The sequence below is a fragment of the Camelus ferus genome, chromosome 5 (genome assembly GCF_009834535.1).
Source record: "Camelus ferus isolate YT-003-E chromosome 5, BCGSAC_Cfer_1.0, whole genome shotgun sequence".
Classification (NCBI taxonomy): domain Eukaryota; kingdom Metazoa; phylum Chordata; class Mammalia; order Artiodactyla; family Camelidae; genus Camelus; species Camelus ferus.
This window is the reverse complement of record NC_045700.1, coordinates 70,937,885-70,956,110: the sequence shown is the minus strand read 5'-3', so window position 1 is coordinate 70,956,110 and position 18,226 is coordinate 70,937,885. Positions and strand designations below refer to the sequence as shown.

Below are 18,226 nucleotides of genomic sequence, written 5' to 3'. Positions count from 1 at the left end.
TGACTATTTGATAGATATGAAGTTTTGTTTTGTTTTGCCTTCATTCAGGTTATTGAGTTCGTTGTGCTGAAATCTGAAAATGCATATAATATTCCTAATTTCCGGTGCCGGGGTAGAGCGTGCAGAACAAATTTGCCATCCAACACTGCTTTCCGAGGATTTGGATTTCCCCAGGTCGCGGTGGTAGTCGAAACTTATATAACTGCTGTGGCATCTCAATGTAACTTACCCCCTGAACAGGTAGGTAATCCGTCAGAATGCCCTAAAAAATTTTTGACACCATTGGTTCAAATATATATTGAGCACCCACGTACAGCATTATGTCAGCTCCTAAGTAGATTCAAAGAAACAAAGTTCGTCATCTAAATATCAGCTCTTGCTGTGTAACAAGTCAGTCACAAAACTTAGTAAATTAAAATGACCAATAGCACTTCTGATTCTGTGGATCAGCTGGGTACCTCTTCTGATCTGGGCAAGCTCAGCTGGAGTTTCATGGTCTAAGATAGCTTCACTTGCACGCCTGGTGGTCGCTGGGCTGATTGGTCTAGCGGGTATCTCAGCTGAGAAGGATCTCATCCTCGAGTAGTCTAGCCCAGATTAGTCTTCATAGTGATTCAGAGAATTCCCAAGAGTGGTAAGAACATGGCAAGCCCTAATGCATAAGTACTTTTCAAGTCTCTGCCTATACTGTCCCATTGGCCAGACAAGTCACATGGCCAATCCCAGAGTTGGTGTGAAGGCATGCAAGGGCGTGAATAGAGAGAATGGAATGATTATGGCCATGTGTGCAAACATTCTGGCACAGTTCAAGATTTTGAGGAATTAATCTGAGAACAGTTAAGAATAAGGAAACACTGTGTAGGAGTTAAAGAATTTGGGGTCAGGAGAATTTTGTCTCAGCACTAACAAAACTTGTGAGAGTTCATAATAGTTGGGACCTACTCTTTCTCAGCGTTATTGTAAAGTTAACTGAGAGAATACCCTTAGCCCACAGCCTGGAGCATATGAAGTTTTCAATAGTAGTCTTTATTGTTATTATGATGATTGTTATCATCAAATTTATACATGTACACTTATACCTACATATTCATAGCCATTTAAATAGTTGTTTCTTATTTTAGAAAGATTTTCTTCATATCAAGGGTATAACAAAAATGCATGCCTCACATAGGAAATAAGTATATATCCTTTAAATCCATTTTATTTTCTTGTCTTTCAGGTTAAAGAAATAAACATGTATAAGAGAATTAGCAAAACAGCCTATAAGCAGACATTTAATCCAGAGCCCTTGAGAAGATGCTGGAAAGAATGTCTGGAGAAATCTTCATTCTCTGCTAGGAAATTGGCTGCTGAGGAATTTAACAAAAAGAATTACTGGAAGAAGAGGGGGCTTGCCGTGATCCCCATGAAATTTACCATTGGGATGCCCACAGCCTACTACAACCAGGTGGGGCTGAGCGGTATGTCTTCTCACCAAAAGCTCTTTTCCCCATGACGAGCTGTCTGAAAAAGGCAATCACGAGCAAGTAGGGATGTAGGAAAAAGAAACAGGGCAGCTTCCTATACCAAGAAACAAGGTGGATTTGGCAAGTGCTGGCGACCACAGGTGTCAGAGCAGACCTGATGCAACACAGTACCAGCGACCGCAGAAAGCAATCAACAGATAAAGTCGGGCTCAAGGGGGCCAAAGCCTTGGGCGGGGCCCAAACGCGAGTACTGGAGTATGTGGTCATTTTCAAATCCATGAGAGAATCGGGGGAAATAAGAAGATTCCTTTCTCTCTTTCCTAATTTCTTAGTGACAGCAGGTCATTTGAAGACAGAGATTTAAAAAAAAAAGAGAGAGGGAGAGGGAGAGAGAACAAACAGAGCTACCCCATTCACACAGAAACTTGGAATTCCTATATTGAGGCTCATAACTACTGTGCCTCCTTCTTAATTTCACCTTAAACAGTTTTTCATGTCTTTTATTTTTTTGCTTTGAGCCTCATCAGTCTCTGAAATATTCTCATAACCAAACCCATGCAAAGGAAGGAATACAGGCTGCCTTCCTGGTGTGAATGAGGTGTGATCAGGCCGTCTCTTACAGAAATGACCCTGGATACATGCGCTTCCTCAGAGTCCACTAACCAGTGAGAAGGTGGGAAGGAAAGCCAGGGGAGTTTGGAGCAGGTGTTCAGTCTTTCCCTCTGGTAGTATTTCTCAAGCCAGAATAACATACAGACCCCCTTTAAAGGAAAAAAATTCTGGTGGCCTCTCAATGGTAGCTTAAATTATTTCTTTTTAAGTTTTTTTAACTGTAGGTAACCACAAAATAAAGAAGATGCTTCTTATAGCTCTTATGCCTTTATAAAACACAAACAAATTTGGAAATTAAATAAAAATAATACTATAAATGCCAGTAATATTCAAAATAGTAACAGTAACTTAAAGTGGTGGGTTATGCTGCTTTTCTGAAACTAAATCCCCACTTACAAAATACTGGTGGTTCTGGCTGCTGTTACACAAAGCATTTTGAAGTCATAATGTAAATCATAATGTAATTGTAATGGTCTGTGTAGTGTGTGACGACTCGCTGCCCGACTTCTTGTCTCTAATATGCCCCATCAATCAAAGTAGGTTATAGTCATCGTCATAAAATCTGACGTGGGCTCTGAGAGCACGGGGCAGTACTTCTTGATACACGGTCATTTGTTGTTCTTGTTAGATTGTCATGAGGTGAAAACACAAATTTGAAAGTTCCTGTACAGAACTTGACGGTCCTGAGAATGCAGTTGCAGACCCAGGAGACCTGGCATAGCTAAGCTAGTTGACATTTTGAATGTGTGGTGACAGGGCACAGGGGTCCACACGAGGGTAGAGGTCCCAAGGGGTAGAAGGCAGGATGCTGGGCCAAGTGCACGAGCAAATGACAGGGATTTCTGTAAAGAAAAATCCCAGTGGCCTGCAGAGCCCCGGACGTATCCCGGTGTCCTGCCTGCTGTCGTCCAAACCTGGAGCCACAGCACGGCCTGCAGACTCTTCCATCAGAACAGCCAGCCCGCGAGGGGCAGCAGTAGCTAGTTCGAGGGAGGCAGTGGGGCGTGGGTGTGGGGGATGCTGGGCTTGGGTCCTTAACCGCAAACCGGGCACCTGGGTTTGGCCAAGTCTCCTCCTGGGTAGGCTTCTACTCCCCTGCAGTGCAAAGTGAAGAAGCTGGACTGAATCAGTATATCCCAAACCTGGCCAGTCATCAAAACCTCCTGGGAGTTTAAAAAAATGGGCATTTGAGCTCCAAGTCCAACCTACTCAACTGGAATTTCTAGAATGGTGTCCACAGCCCTCGCCCACCATGTTTCTGAAGGTCAGCAGCATTTGGAAACTATTAAAACAGCTCAGGTTTCTCCCAGCTCCTTTAGTATCCAGGGCAGGTTGTGCCTGGAAATTTACTTATACAGGTTCCATTTGTTTTAAAATTAATTTTCATCTTCCGGAAGGAAAGAATGATAGAGTTTTGTACAGATTGGGGCTTTGGAGAGGCAACTGCACAAGGCCTCCCAGAGGCAGGAGACTTGTAGGGGTGGAGATGAGTGACAATTCATGTCCCTGCATTGGTGGTTTTCACGTCTGGGGTTTATTGAAAGGGTTATCTGAGGCTACCTGTAATGGCTTTCTTCTCCAGTGTAAACAGTGAGAGCTTGGCTCATTGAAGCAAAGCTGTTTCATCTGGTAACCTCAGCTAAACTCGCGGCAAGATTTGGCCACAGCAGTTTCCAAACTGGTGTTACAATTATACCCCCAGGGTGCTGCTCTAGTCCACATCTATCTCGATGGGTCTGTCTTGGTGATTCATGGTGGCTGTGAATTGGGACAAGGCCTTCACACCAAAATGATTCAGGTGAGATTTGGGTCCATTTCCTCCATTGTGGAAGAGTAAAGAACCAGACAGCCAGTTCAACGGCTTTTTCCTTTTTGAGCAGGAAAAATAACATAATACTAAATGCAGGTCAATTGAAAGACTAATTTTGATTTCAGAAACCCAAAAATGCAGCGCAGGCGAGGAAAGTGAGTATTAGAATTGAGGAGATGCGTTGTGTTATTCTTTCTGTATACTAACGAACCAAGTTCGTGGGTCTTCTGAAAAATGCGATCTCACTATTCAAAGATAAAATATTTTTCAGTTTTATAGCAACTTTTCAAAGCAATCCTGTGTGAATTAAAACTCTTCATTAGAAATGACTATATTTAATAGAATGAGAAATTATGTTCTTAGGGTTCACAGTCTGCTTCGAAACTCCACGACTGGTCCTTACGTGTGCTAATTCTAAGAAGGGTTTCTAATACTGTTGAAACAGCAAGAGATTCTTTGCAATAGGAAAATGTTCCCTCTTTTTAAAAATATTCAATAATAATTTGTTGAATGTGAAATTTGAATCAAAAATGGAGGCTGAGGGGGACAGGTGGGCAAAGCCTGGCTCTCAGTGAGAAACAGAAGATTTTTTTTTTAAGGAGAGAATATTATTTAATAGTGGGCTTGGAATTAGGAAATCATGAAAATCCACAGGGGCTTCTTCATATGCTTCTTTACAGTAAAACCCTTTTGCCTGAAAAATGCCCCACGAAGGAAACAAAATCTGCTAAATTGTCTGTAAACCACGAGGAGAAGGTGAAAATAAAACAATAAGAACAGGACTTCAATCTTGCCTGCATGTGTCGTACTAAACTAGATGTGACCACCATACTGCCACACGGCTCCTGTGAAACTGATATAAAAGAAAACACAGAAAGATTCTCTGATTGGCCATATGTCTCTGAAAAACAATGTGCCTCTGCACATTGCCATTAAAATCTTCAAACTCATATAAATCTACGTATAAAACCCAAGATGCTCTCTTAAATGTCTGTTACTATAGGACAGGCAGGTTTTATACTCCGTTCAAAAAAGAATTAAAAGGTTTTTAACTTGTGGGGAGGGAGAATTAGAGTCAATGAAATCAATATTTTTCTTGGGCTTCCGGCAGGTGGCGAGTCGAGAACTGAACATCCCCGAGTCGTACATCCACCTGTCTGAGACGAGCACCATCACCGTGCCCAACGCTATCTTCACGGCCGGGTCGCTGGGGACAGACATCTATGGGAGGGCCGTGCAGGTGACTTTCCTTTCATTCCTTGTCACCCGATGACCATGCTAGAGGGGACCTTGTCTGGAGGGGAACATGAAACTGATGCCAAGAGGGGTCAAGCAGCTGGTTCTAGAACACTCAGCTAACCACCAGCAGAGCCAAGACTCCAAGTGGGTCCAGCTCCCTCTGTGGGCTTCTTCTTCCCTCCCTTCAATGAAATCTACGCCAGTTTTTCTAATCACTCTAAGATAACTTAAAATCCATCAGTCACTTTCATTGGCAGAAACCATCTCACTTAAGTAATTTAAATGTCCAGTCCAAAATTCCAAAATGTATTTCAAATTGCAGTGTCTCTGTTACTCACCAGCTCAGGCTTGTAGGAAAAACACGTGGGCTTGGCTTCTCTCCATTTCCCTCGCTGCACTTTCTCCCCTCCCAAGCCCACCTTCCTAGCCCGCATTTCAGATCTTTGTAAAGTCCAAGGAAGAGCAAGCACAAAGGTCAGAGGCATGATAGGTCTCACTTGGCTGGCATCAGTGTGATCTGGCCTGGTTACATCTGACTCCTTCCCTCGCAGATACCATGGTGAGCTCCTTAGAGAGTCCCTTCTGGGCAGCTCTGACCTGGGCAGTGCCTTTCCTATGGCTTTAACCACTTGTGAGGGGCCTCAGACCAACCTCAAGCCCCAGGCTACCTCCAGCCTCTTTCTACTGAGACACCTCCCCCCTTGCAGGAAGCCCTGATACATGGCGTCCTTTTAAAATCTAAGATTAGAAGTTACCAGGAGCTGGGAGGCGGGGTAATGGGAGTTATTTTCTTAATGTTATAGAGTTTCTATTTGGAGTGATGACAAAGTATTGGAAATAGTAAGGATGGTTGCACACACCAAAAAATATACATAGGAATAATATTGTTTTAAAAAGTCGGTGGGTAAATTTCAACTTACAACATGAAAACTTCACTTAGGACAATGCGAATATTGCTAGGCCACCTTTGAGACAAAATAAAATTCTTTATCTGAAGTCTAAAAATGTAGGAAATCTCAAAGTGGAGCTTTCCCACTCCCTGGCTTCCATTGTCTGGTTTGGGCTGAGCTGTGTCCAGCAGATTCAGAGAGAGCCAGTTGGGAGGAAAGGAGGACAGTTTGTCATCTGACTGCCCTTCAGACCTTCTGCAGCTCTGCAGTGGGCTTCCATGGTGGGTTGATTACTAAGAACTTTAGAGGCTTATCGCTTCCCAAGGCTCTAGATTATTTGTCAGTCAACTATCATTTCAGATTTTCAAAGGAGCCATATGGCAGAAGCTGAGACATCATTGGCTGCAAAGATGACAGTGGCTCCAGCCTTGGGAGCCAAAGTCATTTATACAGGAGTAAAATCCCAAGTCATTTATACAGGAGTAAATCTGGGAAATGGCTGTAAAAGTGCCTGATAGAAAAATCCTGAATAAATTCAAATTAAAAGCAACAGTAAGTGGATTAGGTAAATCAATACACATTAGTACATTTATACAGAAATAGAGATTGACTAAGTATTAGATACCACAAAGCAAAGAAAGCAACAAGCAGAGAAATTTGACTTCATCTTGATCTCATCTTTCTTCCTAATTTTGTCTTAAAATGGAGCCATTAAATACAGAGAATTCAATGAATTAGGGGGAAAAATTACCCTAGGTGGCATCTGCACCATAGATTCTACCCAGAACACCTGCACCTTTGAAGATCATCCGTCAGTGAGAGGACAGCACTGCCCTCCAGACGACCCTCTAGTGCCCCAGGCTGCTTCAGGAAGCCTCCCACCTGTAGTCTTGTGTTCAGAGGCAGACGCCGTTCTGCAGGGACCCCAACTCAGAGGGTCCATATCGAGCTCTCTGAGTGACTTTGAAGTGCCTCTCCCCGGGCTTGGGGTGCAGAAAGCTCTCCCTGCCCCTCCTCCCCAAGAAGGTGGAGATCCCAGCGCACCGACAACCTTCTCCAACAAAATCCTCTCCCTGGTGCCAGCCTTTCAGTCCCTTCAGTGTCGACCCTTTGATACCACTGAGGTGGGCGAGGGACCGTGTGGCCACTCTCTGCATGACCTACCTAGGAGGTAGGGCATCTCCATTTGGAATGAGGGGCTATTTGCCAGCTACCGTAGAGTCTCATCCTTTTGGGTCCTTAGCCTATAATAAGCCAGAAAAAAAAGGCCTTTAAAATCCTTCAATAAATAATGAATTATTAAATAGTAATAAGGAAGAAGAAAGAAAAGCAATGGCAGGTGCCATGAATCAAAATAAAGGAAGTTGTGGAAAGAGAAAGTGAGTGTTGGGGTGTCTATCTCAGGCAGCAGGAAAATCAGAGGAGGCACTGAGTAGGGGTCCCCGAGCCTGGTCCTGACGGCAGCCGGGAGGGAAGCCCTGTGGGAGCAAGGCCGGAGAAGAGGCGAGAGCGGCTGAGGGGTGAGGCTGGGTGTGCATGCTCACTGCTGATGCTGGATGAGGATAGAAGAGGGAACATTGCACTACTCTCTCTACTTCTGTGTATTTTGTAATTTTCTATAATGCAAAGGAAGCTGGAAAAATTAGCAACTGGCATTTGGAGCTTTTGGCATTTGTTTAGGGGGAGGCGTGAATCTCTCAAGGAATATAAGGTGAGAGAATCCTCCAGACAAAAAGAGGAGCTCAGGAGGTCACAGAATAATGGCAAGTGTCCTCTGCCATAGCTCACTCTCTTAAAGGGTTTCCTGTTGAGTGTAAAGTTATGCACAGGAGTATGCGGTCAGGGCACCATACAGGAACCACAGCTCACCTTTGGACAGGCGGGAACTCTTGTGACTGAGGTTGCCTAGATGTGGCACTCTTAATGAAGTCAGCATTGAGACTGAATGAGCCAGCAAAGACAGATTTATGAAAGTAAGGATCTCCCTAATACATGAGAAGCCAGAGGCCATTTCCCAAAGAAGGGATGATAGAAAGGAAGGAACAGAAACCAGGAGAGGGTGTGAGGGGTGTTCTGGGGCTGAGACGAATAACTAAGGGCACACATGTAAATAGATTTGTATTTGAATTAAGAGTGGAAACCAAACTGGGGCCCACTGACACCCAGGGGTCAGCAAGGTGTCATCTCAGGGTCTAAGATTTCACCTCAATAATTTTTATTTTCATTTCAATAATAATCTTTAAAAAATTAAAACAAGCACATTTTTCATCACTTTATAAGTGAAGTATTGCCATGAGACGTCTTTGCCCACATTTGGGACCAAGGCAAGAAGAAAAGAGTAGAGTCGGACTTGATACATAAGTGATGTTTTCTTGCCCAGTGAAGAGCAGGTGATGGCAAGGTAAAGTGCATATGAAAATCCTCAGCAATTTAATTAGAAGAGTAGAGAGAAAATTGATCCATCAGCCGACATGCACTAAGCACCCAACTCTACAGTGTGTGCCTCAGTAGTGTTCCCCACATTCCAAGCAGCAATTTAGTTTCAGAAAAACAACATCAATCCACTAAATCAGTGTTACTTTGAATTTTATTGCTATATAGATTGATTTGCATGTTCTGTCATTTTATTTGTGCTTTAGAGTTACAAAACAACGATAAAGGAACTCTAAGGAGACTCTAGCTTTATGTTAATATGTGTTTAAACAATAGTATAATAAAATAATTTTAAGCCAACACTGCAGGATCCACAAAGATATTTGTTTCCCCCAGAGGGGTTCCATTCATTACTCAAGTTTACAAGAAACACTGCCCAGAGGACTAAGAAGCAAATTCACAAAACTGGCAGTCTACATTTGAATTGATTTAAATATTTACCATTTTGCTATCCCCTGTGCTTTTTATTTCTAATGTCATTTCAAATACTTATTTTTAGAATGCCTGCCAAATCCTAATGGCTCGTCTTCAGCCGGTCATCAGGAAAAACCCTAAGGGAACATGGGAGGAATGGGTGAGTGTCATCCCTGCCAGGGAAAGGCAGACTCACTGAGATGGGTCAAATCCTGAGTGCATGGACTGATCCAGGGTGCCCATTCAAGAAGCAAAGCACTTACCAACATTTACTTCTGCTTTTTCCGAAAAAGTAAAAAGAGATGTCTGTGGTCATTGGAACATGGCCTTATTTCAGAGCCTAATTTCTCACGGAGCATGAAAACAGCACAGGCTCCAAAGTAAAACAGCCCCCTAGCATTGCTGCCCCTGCTCTGTCACTGCTGGCTCTGAGGGACAACTACCCACTCTGTGTCTCTCTGGTCCTTGGTTTTCTCACCAGACTGATGGAGATGATAGCAGTCCTGATATCAAAGGATTACTCCATTTTTAATAATAATTATCATCGTTATTATTATTACTACCATTCGTATTATCATTCCCAGCCCTACCCAGTGTACTCCAGCAGGGAAGCTGACATAACATACTGAGACAGCCAGTTGAATTATCTGGGGAAAAGCCAATTGAATTATTTGGTAAAAATACACGCTTATATACATGCACGCATATACACACGTACGTATGTGTGTATACATCTGCATATACATATATTATACATACCTGTGTTCACACCTAATGTACATAAGTACATGAATGTGGCCTAGCCAGTTTTCTAATTTAAAAAACCAAAAAGGATGAAAAAAATAATAAACTTTATACTGCAATCTCAAAAAACAGAGGGTCCCAGAGCACAGCTAGCAGCTGCCTGGAAACACCTTGCTTGAAAAGCGTGACCGGTGGCTTGTACAGGCATAAGTCTGGCTCGAGGAGAATGTGGGTGCAGAACCTGGTGCAAACAAGAGAAGGCAAGCCCCTCACGGAAGGCCTTTTTCATTACTTTCCCCAAACTTAACATTTCTTTGTAACCAATCATCTCTTTCAGATTGCAAAAGCCTTCACAGAATCCATCAGTCTCTCAACTACTGGATATTTCAAGTAAAAGACGTTTTTACTTTGGTTTAGATTACGCTTAGGCAGGGCTGGTGTGGGCTCACCAGTCTGAAGAGATGCCGGGAGAGCAGTGCAGCTCCGCTGGGCCGGTGCTAACCCTCGGTCCTGGGTCATGCAGGTGGGGAGGCAGGGATCGGAGAGGGCCAGGGACTTCTTGCGGCTACAGCTGTTTACGAGCCAGGAGGGACACCATAGCCACCGACAGACTCTCTGACCCACCCCAGGCACTGCGTGCTGCAGGGCAGGGGTCAGACACCAGTGGGCCTTCTTCCCTTGTGCACGGTGGTTCTCTTGCGATTCTGATCACCACGCCCCCCTGCAGGAGAAGCGGAGCAATGTCTCCAGCCGTGGGGTGGGTGCTCTGTGCAGGGACCCAGGGTACAGCAGGCAGTCAGTCCACAAGTGGGGAAAGTGCCTTTTCTTTTCATTCCTGATTTCTCTTCTCAGAGGCTACCAGACAAATATGGACTGGGAGAAGGAGGAAGGTGACGCTTACCCGTATTACGTTTATGGCGCAGCCTGTTCTGAGGTTGAAGTCGACTGTCTGACGGGGGCTCATAAGGTGAACAGCGACATTTGTGTTCACCCTCACAAATACTGTGTTCTACACTGTAAACCAGCTGATCTTCCCTGTGGAAGAGCCAGGGCCAGATAAGTAATTTTAGTAAAGGTTGACTTTAAGTAAATAATATCTTCCATTGTATATTTTTCTTTCGGTGCAGCTCCTTAGGACTGATATCTTCATGGATGCTGCTTTCAGCATAAACCCAGCCCTGGACATTGGACAGGTGCGTGATACCAGAACCACCCCCACGGGGGCTTTCGGTGGGTTCCCTTCAGACTGTTATTTCCCAGAGTCCTCTAAGTGCTGTTTACACCTGGTGCAAGTATTCTGCAATATATAATGTATATTACACACACATATTGGAAGAAGAGGCAAGAAAAATTTAACAGCAGTTGTCTTTGCATGGCAGGAATATGTGCAATTTATCCTGCTTTATAATTCTCAGTGCTTTCTAATTTTTCTTCAGTGAATATTAATATGTTCAGAATTAGGGAACATTATATAAATATACAGTAACAAAGTTACAACAATATTCATATTAATATTGAATTTAAATAGACCACAATGTGGAGAAATACAAGGGAAAAAGAAGTGTTTAAACAGTTTTTCCCCTCTTACTGAATTTCTGATTTTTATCTCACAAAAAAATAAAATTAACACAGCCAAAGTCTTTTTAAATTTCGAGTTAAAACTTTTCCAGCTGTCAGTGTAGCTTTGCTCTTTTTCTAGCCTGTTACTCACAGTGGGTTCCTACAGCCAGCTGCATCAGCCCATCGCAGACTTACACAACCAGCGCCAGAGGGTCAGCTGGTGCTCAGTCCACATCTGACTAGCAATCTGGACTGGCTGAGCAGCTTGGCATCAACCCAACAGACCTGCGGTGCTTTCCTGTGCCAATGGCCTCCCGCTGTCCTAAGTCCTAGGAGACTGGTCTATCTAGACAGCTTGATGTGCTTTATAAGGAACAGATGGGCCCCTCGGTATTTCTCAAAATGTGGTCCTCAAATTCTGCAACAGAAGCACCTTTAGTGTTTATTGGAAATGAGTATTCCTGGCCCACCCAGGCCCAGACTTGCTCCATCATAACTTTTCTAGGCTGGGACTTGGAATCTGCACATTTAACCTGCCCCTGAAATTCATCGCAAGCCTGTAAGGTTTGAGAACCACAGCTAGCCCCAGGTCCTGTCTCCCCTCCCCCCTTCTTTTCCCTCCTCCCAGCTCATTCCTGCCTCTTTATTGTTTAAGCAGAGGCAGAAAAGGAGATGTCATGATCAGGAAAATTCTACATTTGTCCCATGGGAAAAGGAAAGAAAACCAAAAGTGGATTAGACTGAACTCTTGCAATTTGATCTTTTCCTTTACAGACAAGCATTTGGAAATATCCAAACTTATCATTTAAATTTGTTTGCCTTATTATTTAATTTTATATTTCAATAAAATGCAAACTATAACTCTCCTTCAATTTTTTTAACCTCTAGGTAGACACCCTTTTTAAACGAGACCCTCTTTTTCCTAAGAGCATAATCGTTTATAAATAGAACACAACATGGCTTCTAATAAAAAATATTTAATTTAATAATATTCCAGCCCACCTTGTTTAACATTGATCTACTCTCTGTAGTAATTTATAAAGGAAAGTAATGAAAGCTAGAAATTATAATAAATACAGTTTCCTGGCTCCATTTATTCTAGTTCATGTTTCTTTAATGTTATCTTCTTTTTTTATCTAATTCAACAGACATTGAGAATTCATGTTCCAGGCACCATGCTAAGAACAGAATATGGGAAGGCCAGGCCTCAGTGTACTTATAAACTAGCCAGAGAGAGTGAAGCAAGAGCAAGGGCAAGAGAGTAGACGGGGGACACTCCCTCAGAGCCACCACGATGGGGGAGTGCGTTCAAGATGCAGTGAGCCTGGAAGTGGCAGTTTCTAAATCCACCCAGGGGTGGTGGGAGGACCCAAAAGGCTCCATTTTCAGTCGCCCTGGAATACTTATTCAACCAATATTATATATTTATCAGCTGAAATTTTTGCCTGCAGGTTGAAGGAGCATTTATCCAAGGCATGGGACTATACACCATAGAAGAACTGAAATACTCCCCAGAGGGTGTGCTTTATTCTCGGAGTCCAGATGACTACAAAATTCCCACCGTCACTGAAATCCCCGAAGAGTTCCACGTCACTTTGGTGCGTTCCCGAAATCCCATCGCCATCTATTCATCCAAGGTAAGAGCTCAGGACGTCTGCATTAGTCTGCTAGGGCCGCCGTAACAAAACACCGCAGTGGGGCTGCTTAAACAGCAGAGATATGTTTTCTCACAGTCCTGGAAGCTGGAAGTCTGAGATGAGACCTCATTTCTTTTGAAGCCTCTCTTTGGCTTGCAGATGGCCACCGTCACACCGCGTCCCCATGTGATCCTGTGTGTGCTCAAGCCTGATGTCTCTGTGTGTCCTAACATTTTTTTCCTCATAAGGACACTGGTCATGTTGGATTGGAGCCTACCCTAAAGACCTCATTTCCACTCAGTTACCTCTTTAAAGACCTTATCTCCAAATACGGTCACACTCTGAGGTGCTGAGGGCCAGGACTTCAACATATGAATTTGAAGGGCACAATCCAGGCCATAAAACCTACTCCTTTAAGAAATAGTGAAATAGTCCCCTGAATTTGTTTACTCCTTGGAATTGCAAATCCCAAAAGGAGAAGAGAAAAGCAATCATTCACTGACTTCAGAAGCCCAAGTAAGGTCTTCACTCTTGGGAGATTATGAAACAACTTTAAATCAAACAAGAAGGGTCAAGGAGGAGTCACACATCTTGGGTCATTAGGCTGAGTGCCATCATGAAACAAAAATGAAGCTGGAGGCAGATTTCACTGGCCCAGAGCCTTCTCTTCTGCAACCTTCCCATGTCCTCCGGACTCAATTCTTTATTTCTCATGCTGCCTGTCCCCACACCATCCCCAAGTCAGAATGGACTTTCACACACGTTTCTCACTGATCATTTATTCTGAGGTGTTAATGGCCACTGATACAAGAGGTGTTGATCCCATGCTGGGCTCTCACTGGCCCATAAAGACTTTATGGCAAAGCTTCTATAACAACACAACTTTTCCAACTTAAGTTCTATTCTGAGCCACATCTACCCAGACAGATGGCAACTTGAACCTCAGGATTTCAGAGAATTTTCTCTCTTTCTTAGGAGTAGGTCAAGGTTGGGAGGAAGGTGAGATTTCCTGTCTGAATGGCTTCTCTCTCCACTTCTGCACCAGGCTTTGGCCAGGGAGTCTCTAAAGACTATCCTGACACAGGGCACGACCCTGCCTCTTGGGGTCTGGCCACCTCTCTGCTCTCACCCAATCCTCCTCTCCTCAGAGGAGACCCCTCCTTCCACCAGCTCCACCTAGTGATAACCCCAGCCTAGGAGAGCCAAGTACATAAACTACGTGGGCCCTTTGTCCCATCTCTCCACTAAGGCCCTGGACCCAGATCAAGAGCCAGACTACTCTGAATAAAGAAAGAAGGAAAAGCAGTACAAAGGAGCACTGCTGAACTGTTCAAAATATAATGCCACAACACTGTTCATTCAAAAGCACCCAGCACACATCAGGGAACATCAGGGAAGTTAACATACGTGAAAACTTCAACAGTTCACCCTCCAGAGCCAACCACCTCACTGTCTTTCAAGCTCAGCTACAAAGATTGTGGTTGTTTTGTTGGTTTTGAGTTAAATGCAAATGATCTGGAGCCCAAGTTGGAGTATCCTAGTGGGCACTGAGGGTTTCTGTCTCCAGGACTTTACCTGGGGTGTGGGCGGGGGTGGGCCCAGGGACAGGAGCTGCTATCCTGATGTCCTGGGGCATTTTCTTGAGCTACTCTGAGGAAGACTCCCACACATGGCATGGGCATGAGGGGGATTTGATTCTGGTAATTCTGATGCATTCCACTCGGAGGGTTATAAAGCCAGGAGAGATGAGTGTGTGTGTGTGTGTGTGTGTGTGTGTGTGTGTGTGTGTGTGTGTGTGTATGAGCATGTATGTGTATGAACACAAATCAGTCCTAAAAGAACCACGAGTTTCTGACAGTCTTTCACCCTCCTTCGCAGGGGTTGGGTGAGGCTGGAATGTTCATGGGATCCTCCGTGTTGTTCGCCATATATGATGCAGTGGCCGCTGCCCGCAGAGAGAGGGGGCTGACCAAGACCTTCACCCTGCACAGTCCAGCAACTCCTGAGTTGATTAGGATGACTTGTGTGGATCAGTTTACCGACATGGTAAGGCTGTTGTAACCACCCCTTACGTAGCCTGTCAGGTTCTTAGTATGGATTTGATAACCATGAAAAAATTACAGTGCAGCTCCATCTTTTCCAATGAAAATTCTCATTCTGCCTCCACTTGCTACTTCCTATATGCTTCAAACTGCAAACACAACCACAAAGTAAGTGCCCCTCTTCAATTGATGGTTTAATTGTTTCAGACCCCAAAGAAAAGCACACTTAATTGAGCCAGTGCTCAGAGCAAGCAGGCATGGTAGGTTACTTCTTTAAACTTTTTGTCAAGATAGAGTTGATGTGCTATTTTAATTAACTCAATCACTAAATTAGATTAAATAGATATCTGAGATGGTCAATTATTCAGAAAGTATTGTTAAGCAAACTAATAAAAACAATTTAAAAGAAAATATCAAGTTTCTAAGCACACTTTGATATGCCTTGTACTCACACACTATGGAACACAGTTCAATATTCCAGCTGCTAAAAATATATCTAGAACTATCATCAGAGACTATTCTTATATTGAACTGAGTACTGCAGCCCTAAATGAGTCTCTGGCATAAAATTAGATTGCACTTTATGCCTCCAAAATTACAGGGCTTCTGGGTAAGATGCATCTTGTCCCAAACATAAGAAGTTTATGAGGATAAGGAGATTTATGACTCAAAGATTGAAAGAAAAATTAAAATTGTATAATAGTGATGAGAATAAAATGGATATTGACTTACTGTTTTTTAAAAAACAATTTTTCTTCTGAATCACTTTTCTCATATGACTACATTTTATTAATAACTTTCTTTTGATCTTTTTTAGATTCCCAGGGATGATGCTTCAACATTTACACCTTGGTCCATCCGTGTGTCTTAATCCTATATTTTCCTCAGAAAATGAATGAATACAAGATTGATCTTAAAATTTTCAAACCCGAGCAACATATAGGTTGCCCCCAATTGTCATGGATAATTCTAGCATCTTTTAATTATTCTCTGTGGTTTAAGTCATTGCATGATTATGTTTTAGGATGCACATTTTCCCCAAAAGGTATAAAGAAGCTTAGACTCAAAAATTCTTCCTTTCATTTGCATTATCCTGAAGATCTACAGCATTAAGGTTTTAAAATATGGCGGAGTTTCATTACCTTGGAACAACTCAAGGGAGGCTGCTTGTACTTTGTTCCACAGAAATCTGCTTACCTTCAAACCGTCCACCCCGAAAACTCTCGGGATTGCATTCCCCAAAGCCAGTGGTGTGCTGGTAATAACCAGCTCCCCTGGAAAAATCCATGACTTATAGTGTTTGACAGTTTCCATGGAGTAAATACTCTCACACTGGCCAACTCCAAGCCACTGACTTGAGGTCTCTGAACGTAGAGTTGGAAGAGATGCTCGAAATCAGCCCTCATGGTCCCCAGCGCTGCAAGCCCACCACGACCCTAGGGTTCCTGCCGCTTCTGTGCAGCCTGTTCAGATGAGGCTTAGAGAAGTAAACCATCCAGAGCCTCCAGCTGGTCCTCATCTGCCATGAGCCACACACTTGGTACAGCGTCTTCCCTGTCTGGGAAACCACACAGAGTGAAACAACTATCTGAAATCACTCTGGTGTCCCTTGCTTTGCTCAATGTCTGAAGGGTAAAATCAGCACCACCCTCCTTTTGCCACATCAAAGGGACACAAACTCCTCAGGCTTCTTTTCCAGTTATTTCCTAGCTATTTTACATCGCATTTTCTCAGGGGAAGGCAGTCTTACACCAGAGAGGATGTTCAGGCCCCTGTAAGCTTTAAAAACACAAATAAACTAAATCATTTGTTGAGATCTGTGTGCTAGATATTAAAGCTCTATATCGATTAATAATAATTTTGTGGTGGAAGAATAAGTGTGTAGCCGTTGTTTATGTGTGTGTGAAAGAAACCAGATTGGAAGAAGAGAAGCCTGGGAGTAGAAAGGAAAGGCCTCTTTCCCAAGGAAGGGCTCACCAGTCAATGTCTCTTATTCTAAGAGAAATGTGTGTGTGTGTGTGTGTGTGTGTGTGTGTGTGTGTGTGTGTGTGTTTACATATATCTTTAAATGTCTGTTTAAATATCTTTAAATGTTTAGATTGCCTGGAACCCAGGCCACAAAAACTCTATGCCAGACAGAACAGTAAAAATAGGGTATATTTTTCTAGCAGTAAAATAGGAAGACACATTAATCACAAACATAAATTAATTTTAAAAGTATTATGCTTCATAGACTGTGTAGGCAGGGCCTCTGATAACAGAAGTTGAATTTTCACTAAATAAGTCTGATCACTTCAGTAGTATTTCATTAACTTGGACAATTGGGGTTAGAGAAGAATTTATAATAATAGTACATTTTAGGAATAACAAGTTTCAAACATAAGATTGCTATTCTAATGCCTTTAAAATTTGACAATTTATAGTGTCTTGTATTATAAACCTAACCTATATTACTAATTTAGATAAATATTTGTTATTGTCTGTTTAATTTTAAATGTTACTACAGTAATAGTTGTGCTACAAGTGTAAGAGATGATCTTTTTATTTTGAGGGGAGGTAATTAGGTTTTAATTAATTTATTTATTTCCAGTAGAGGTACTGGAAATTGAACCCAGGACTTTGTGCATGCTAAGCACACACTCTACCACTGAGATGCTCTTTTTAACCAGTGGACCCAGTAAATGGCCAAGCACCCTTTTGATAATAAAAGCAGGTGGTCATTATTAATTCTGGGCACAACTGTGCTTGTTACTCATAGAAACTTACCCTTACTGTTTAATTGTGGGCTCAATAAAAGTTTGTCAGAAGAGAAATAACATGTGGCAGGTGCTACCCTTGCTGTAGTTTGTCCTTTCAACTTAAAGGATCCACAAGGTCTAGGCTGTTACTTCTCCCAGACCAAAAGTTTATGACAGAACAGTTTTGCACCTTCTTAGAAAACACTGGAGAAACGGAGTTGAGCTAACAGTGGTGGAGAGGAATTTGATTTTCATTCTGTATCTTGACCCTGCAGACACGTGCATGCGCTTGGGTTCTAGATATGGGTGGGTTTGTGGGGTGTCAAAAAGAGGGAGAGGTCAAAGGGGACAGGAAAGCTTGGATATCTATGTTGTTTCTTTCAAGGGAAAGTCTTTAACTTCTCCACACCTGATATTTTCCATGATGTAAACTGGCCATATTCTTCATGCTGTCAGAGCACGGGGTATCACAGGTTGAGTTTTCTGGGAGCAGGTGCTGAGACAGAGTTTAAGGAGCAAGATGTTTCTTAGGGATCAACATCTGATAAGGAAAGGTTGAAGAAGCAGAACTGGGCTGAGGGGGAAGTCAAACTGCGATGCCAGTCCCAGCGCCCCTTCCTGAAGCATCAGGAACCCAACGG

The 18,226-nt window shown here is 43.0% G+C and overlaps 1 protein-coding gene across 1 annotated transcript in view; it reads left to right on the top strand.

The window, feature by feature from the left end:
- LOC102511253 (aldehyde oxidase 4) overlaps nucleotides 1–17,663 on the top strand; it is a 59,294-nt gene extending 41,631 nt beyond the window's left edge. Inside the window, 11 exon segments of the mRNA XM_032480093.1 lie at nucleotides 49–240; nucleotides 1,220–1,447; nucleotides 3,781–3,876; nucleotides 5,000–5,128; nucleotides 8,950–9,024; nucleotides 9,946–9,998; nucleotides 10,461–10,575; nucleotides 10,736–10,801; nucleotides 12,620–12,805; nucleotides 14,684–14,851; nucleotides 15,665–17,663. Of these exon segments, the coding sequence (XP_032335984.1) occupies nucleotides 49–240; nucleotides 1,220–1,447; nucleotides 3,781–3,876; nucleotides 5,000–5,128; nucleotides 8,950–9,024; nucleotides 9,946–9,998; nucleotides 10,461–10,575; nucleotides 10,736–10,801; nucleotides 12,620–12,805; nucleotides 14,684–14,851; nucleotides 15,665–15,718 (1,362 nt within the window). The 3' untranslated portion in view covers nucleotides 15,719–17,663.
- Nucleotides 17,664–18,226: the final 563 nt, after the last annotated feature.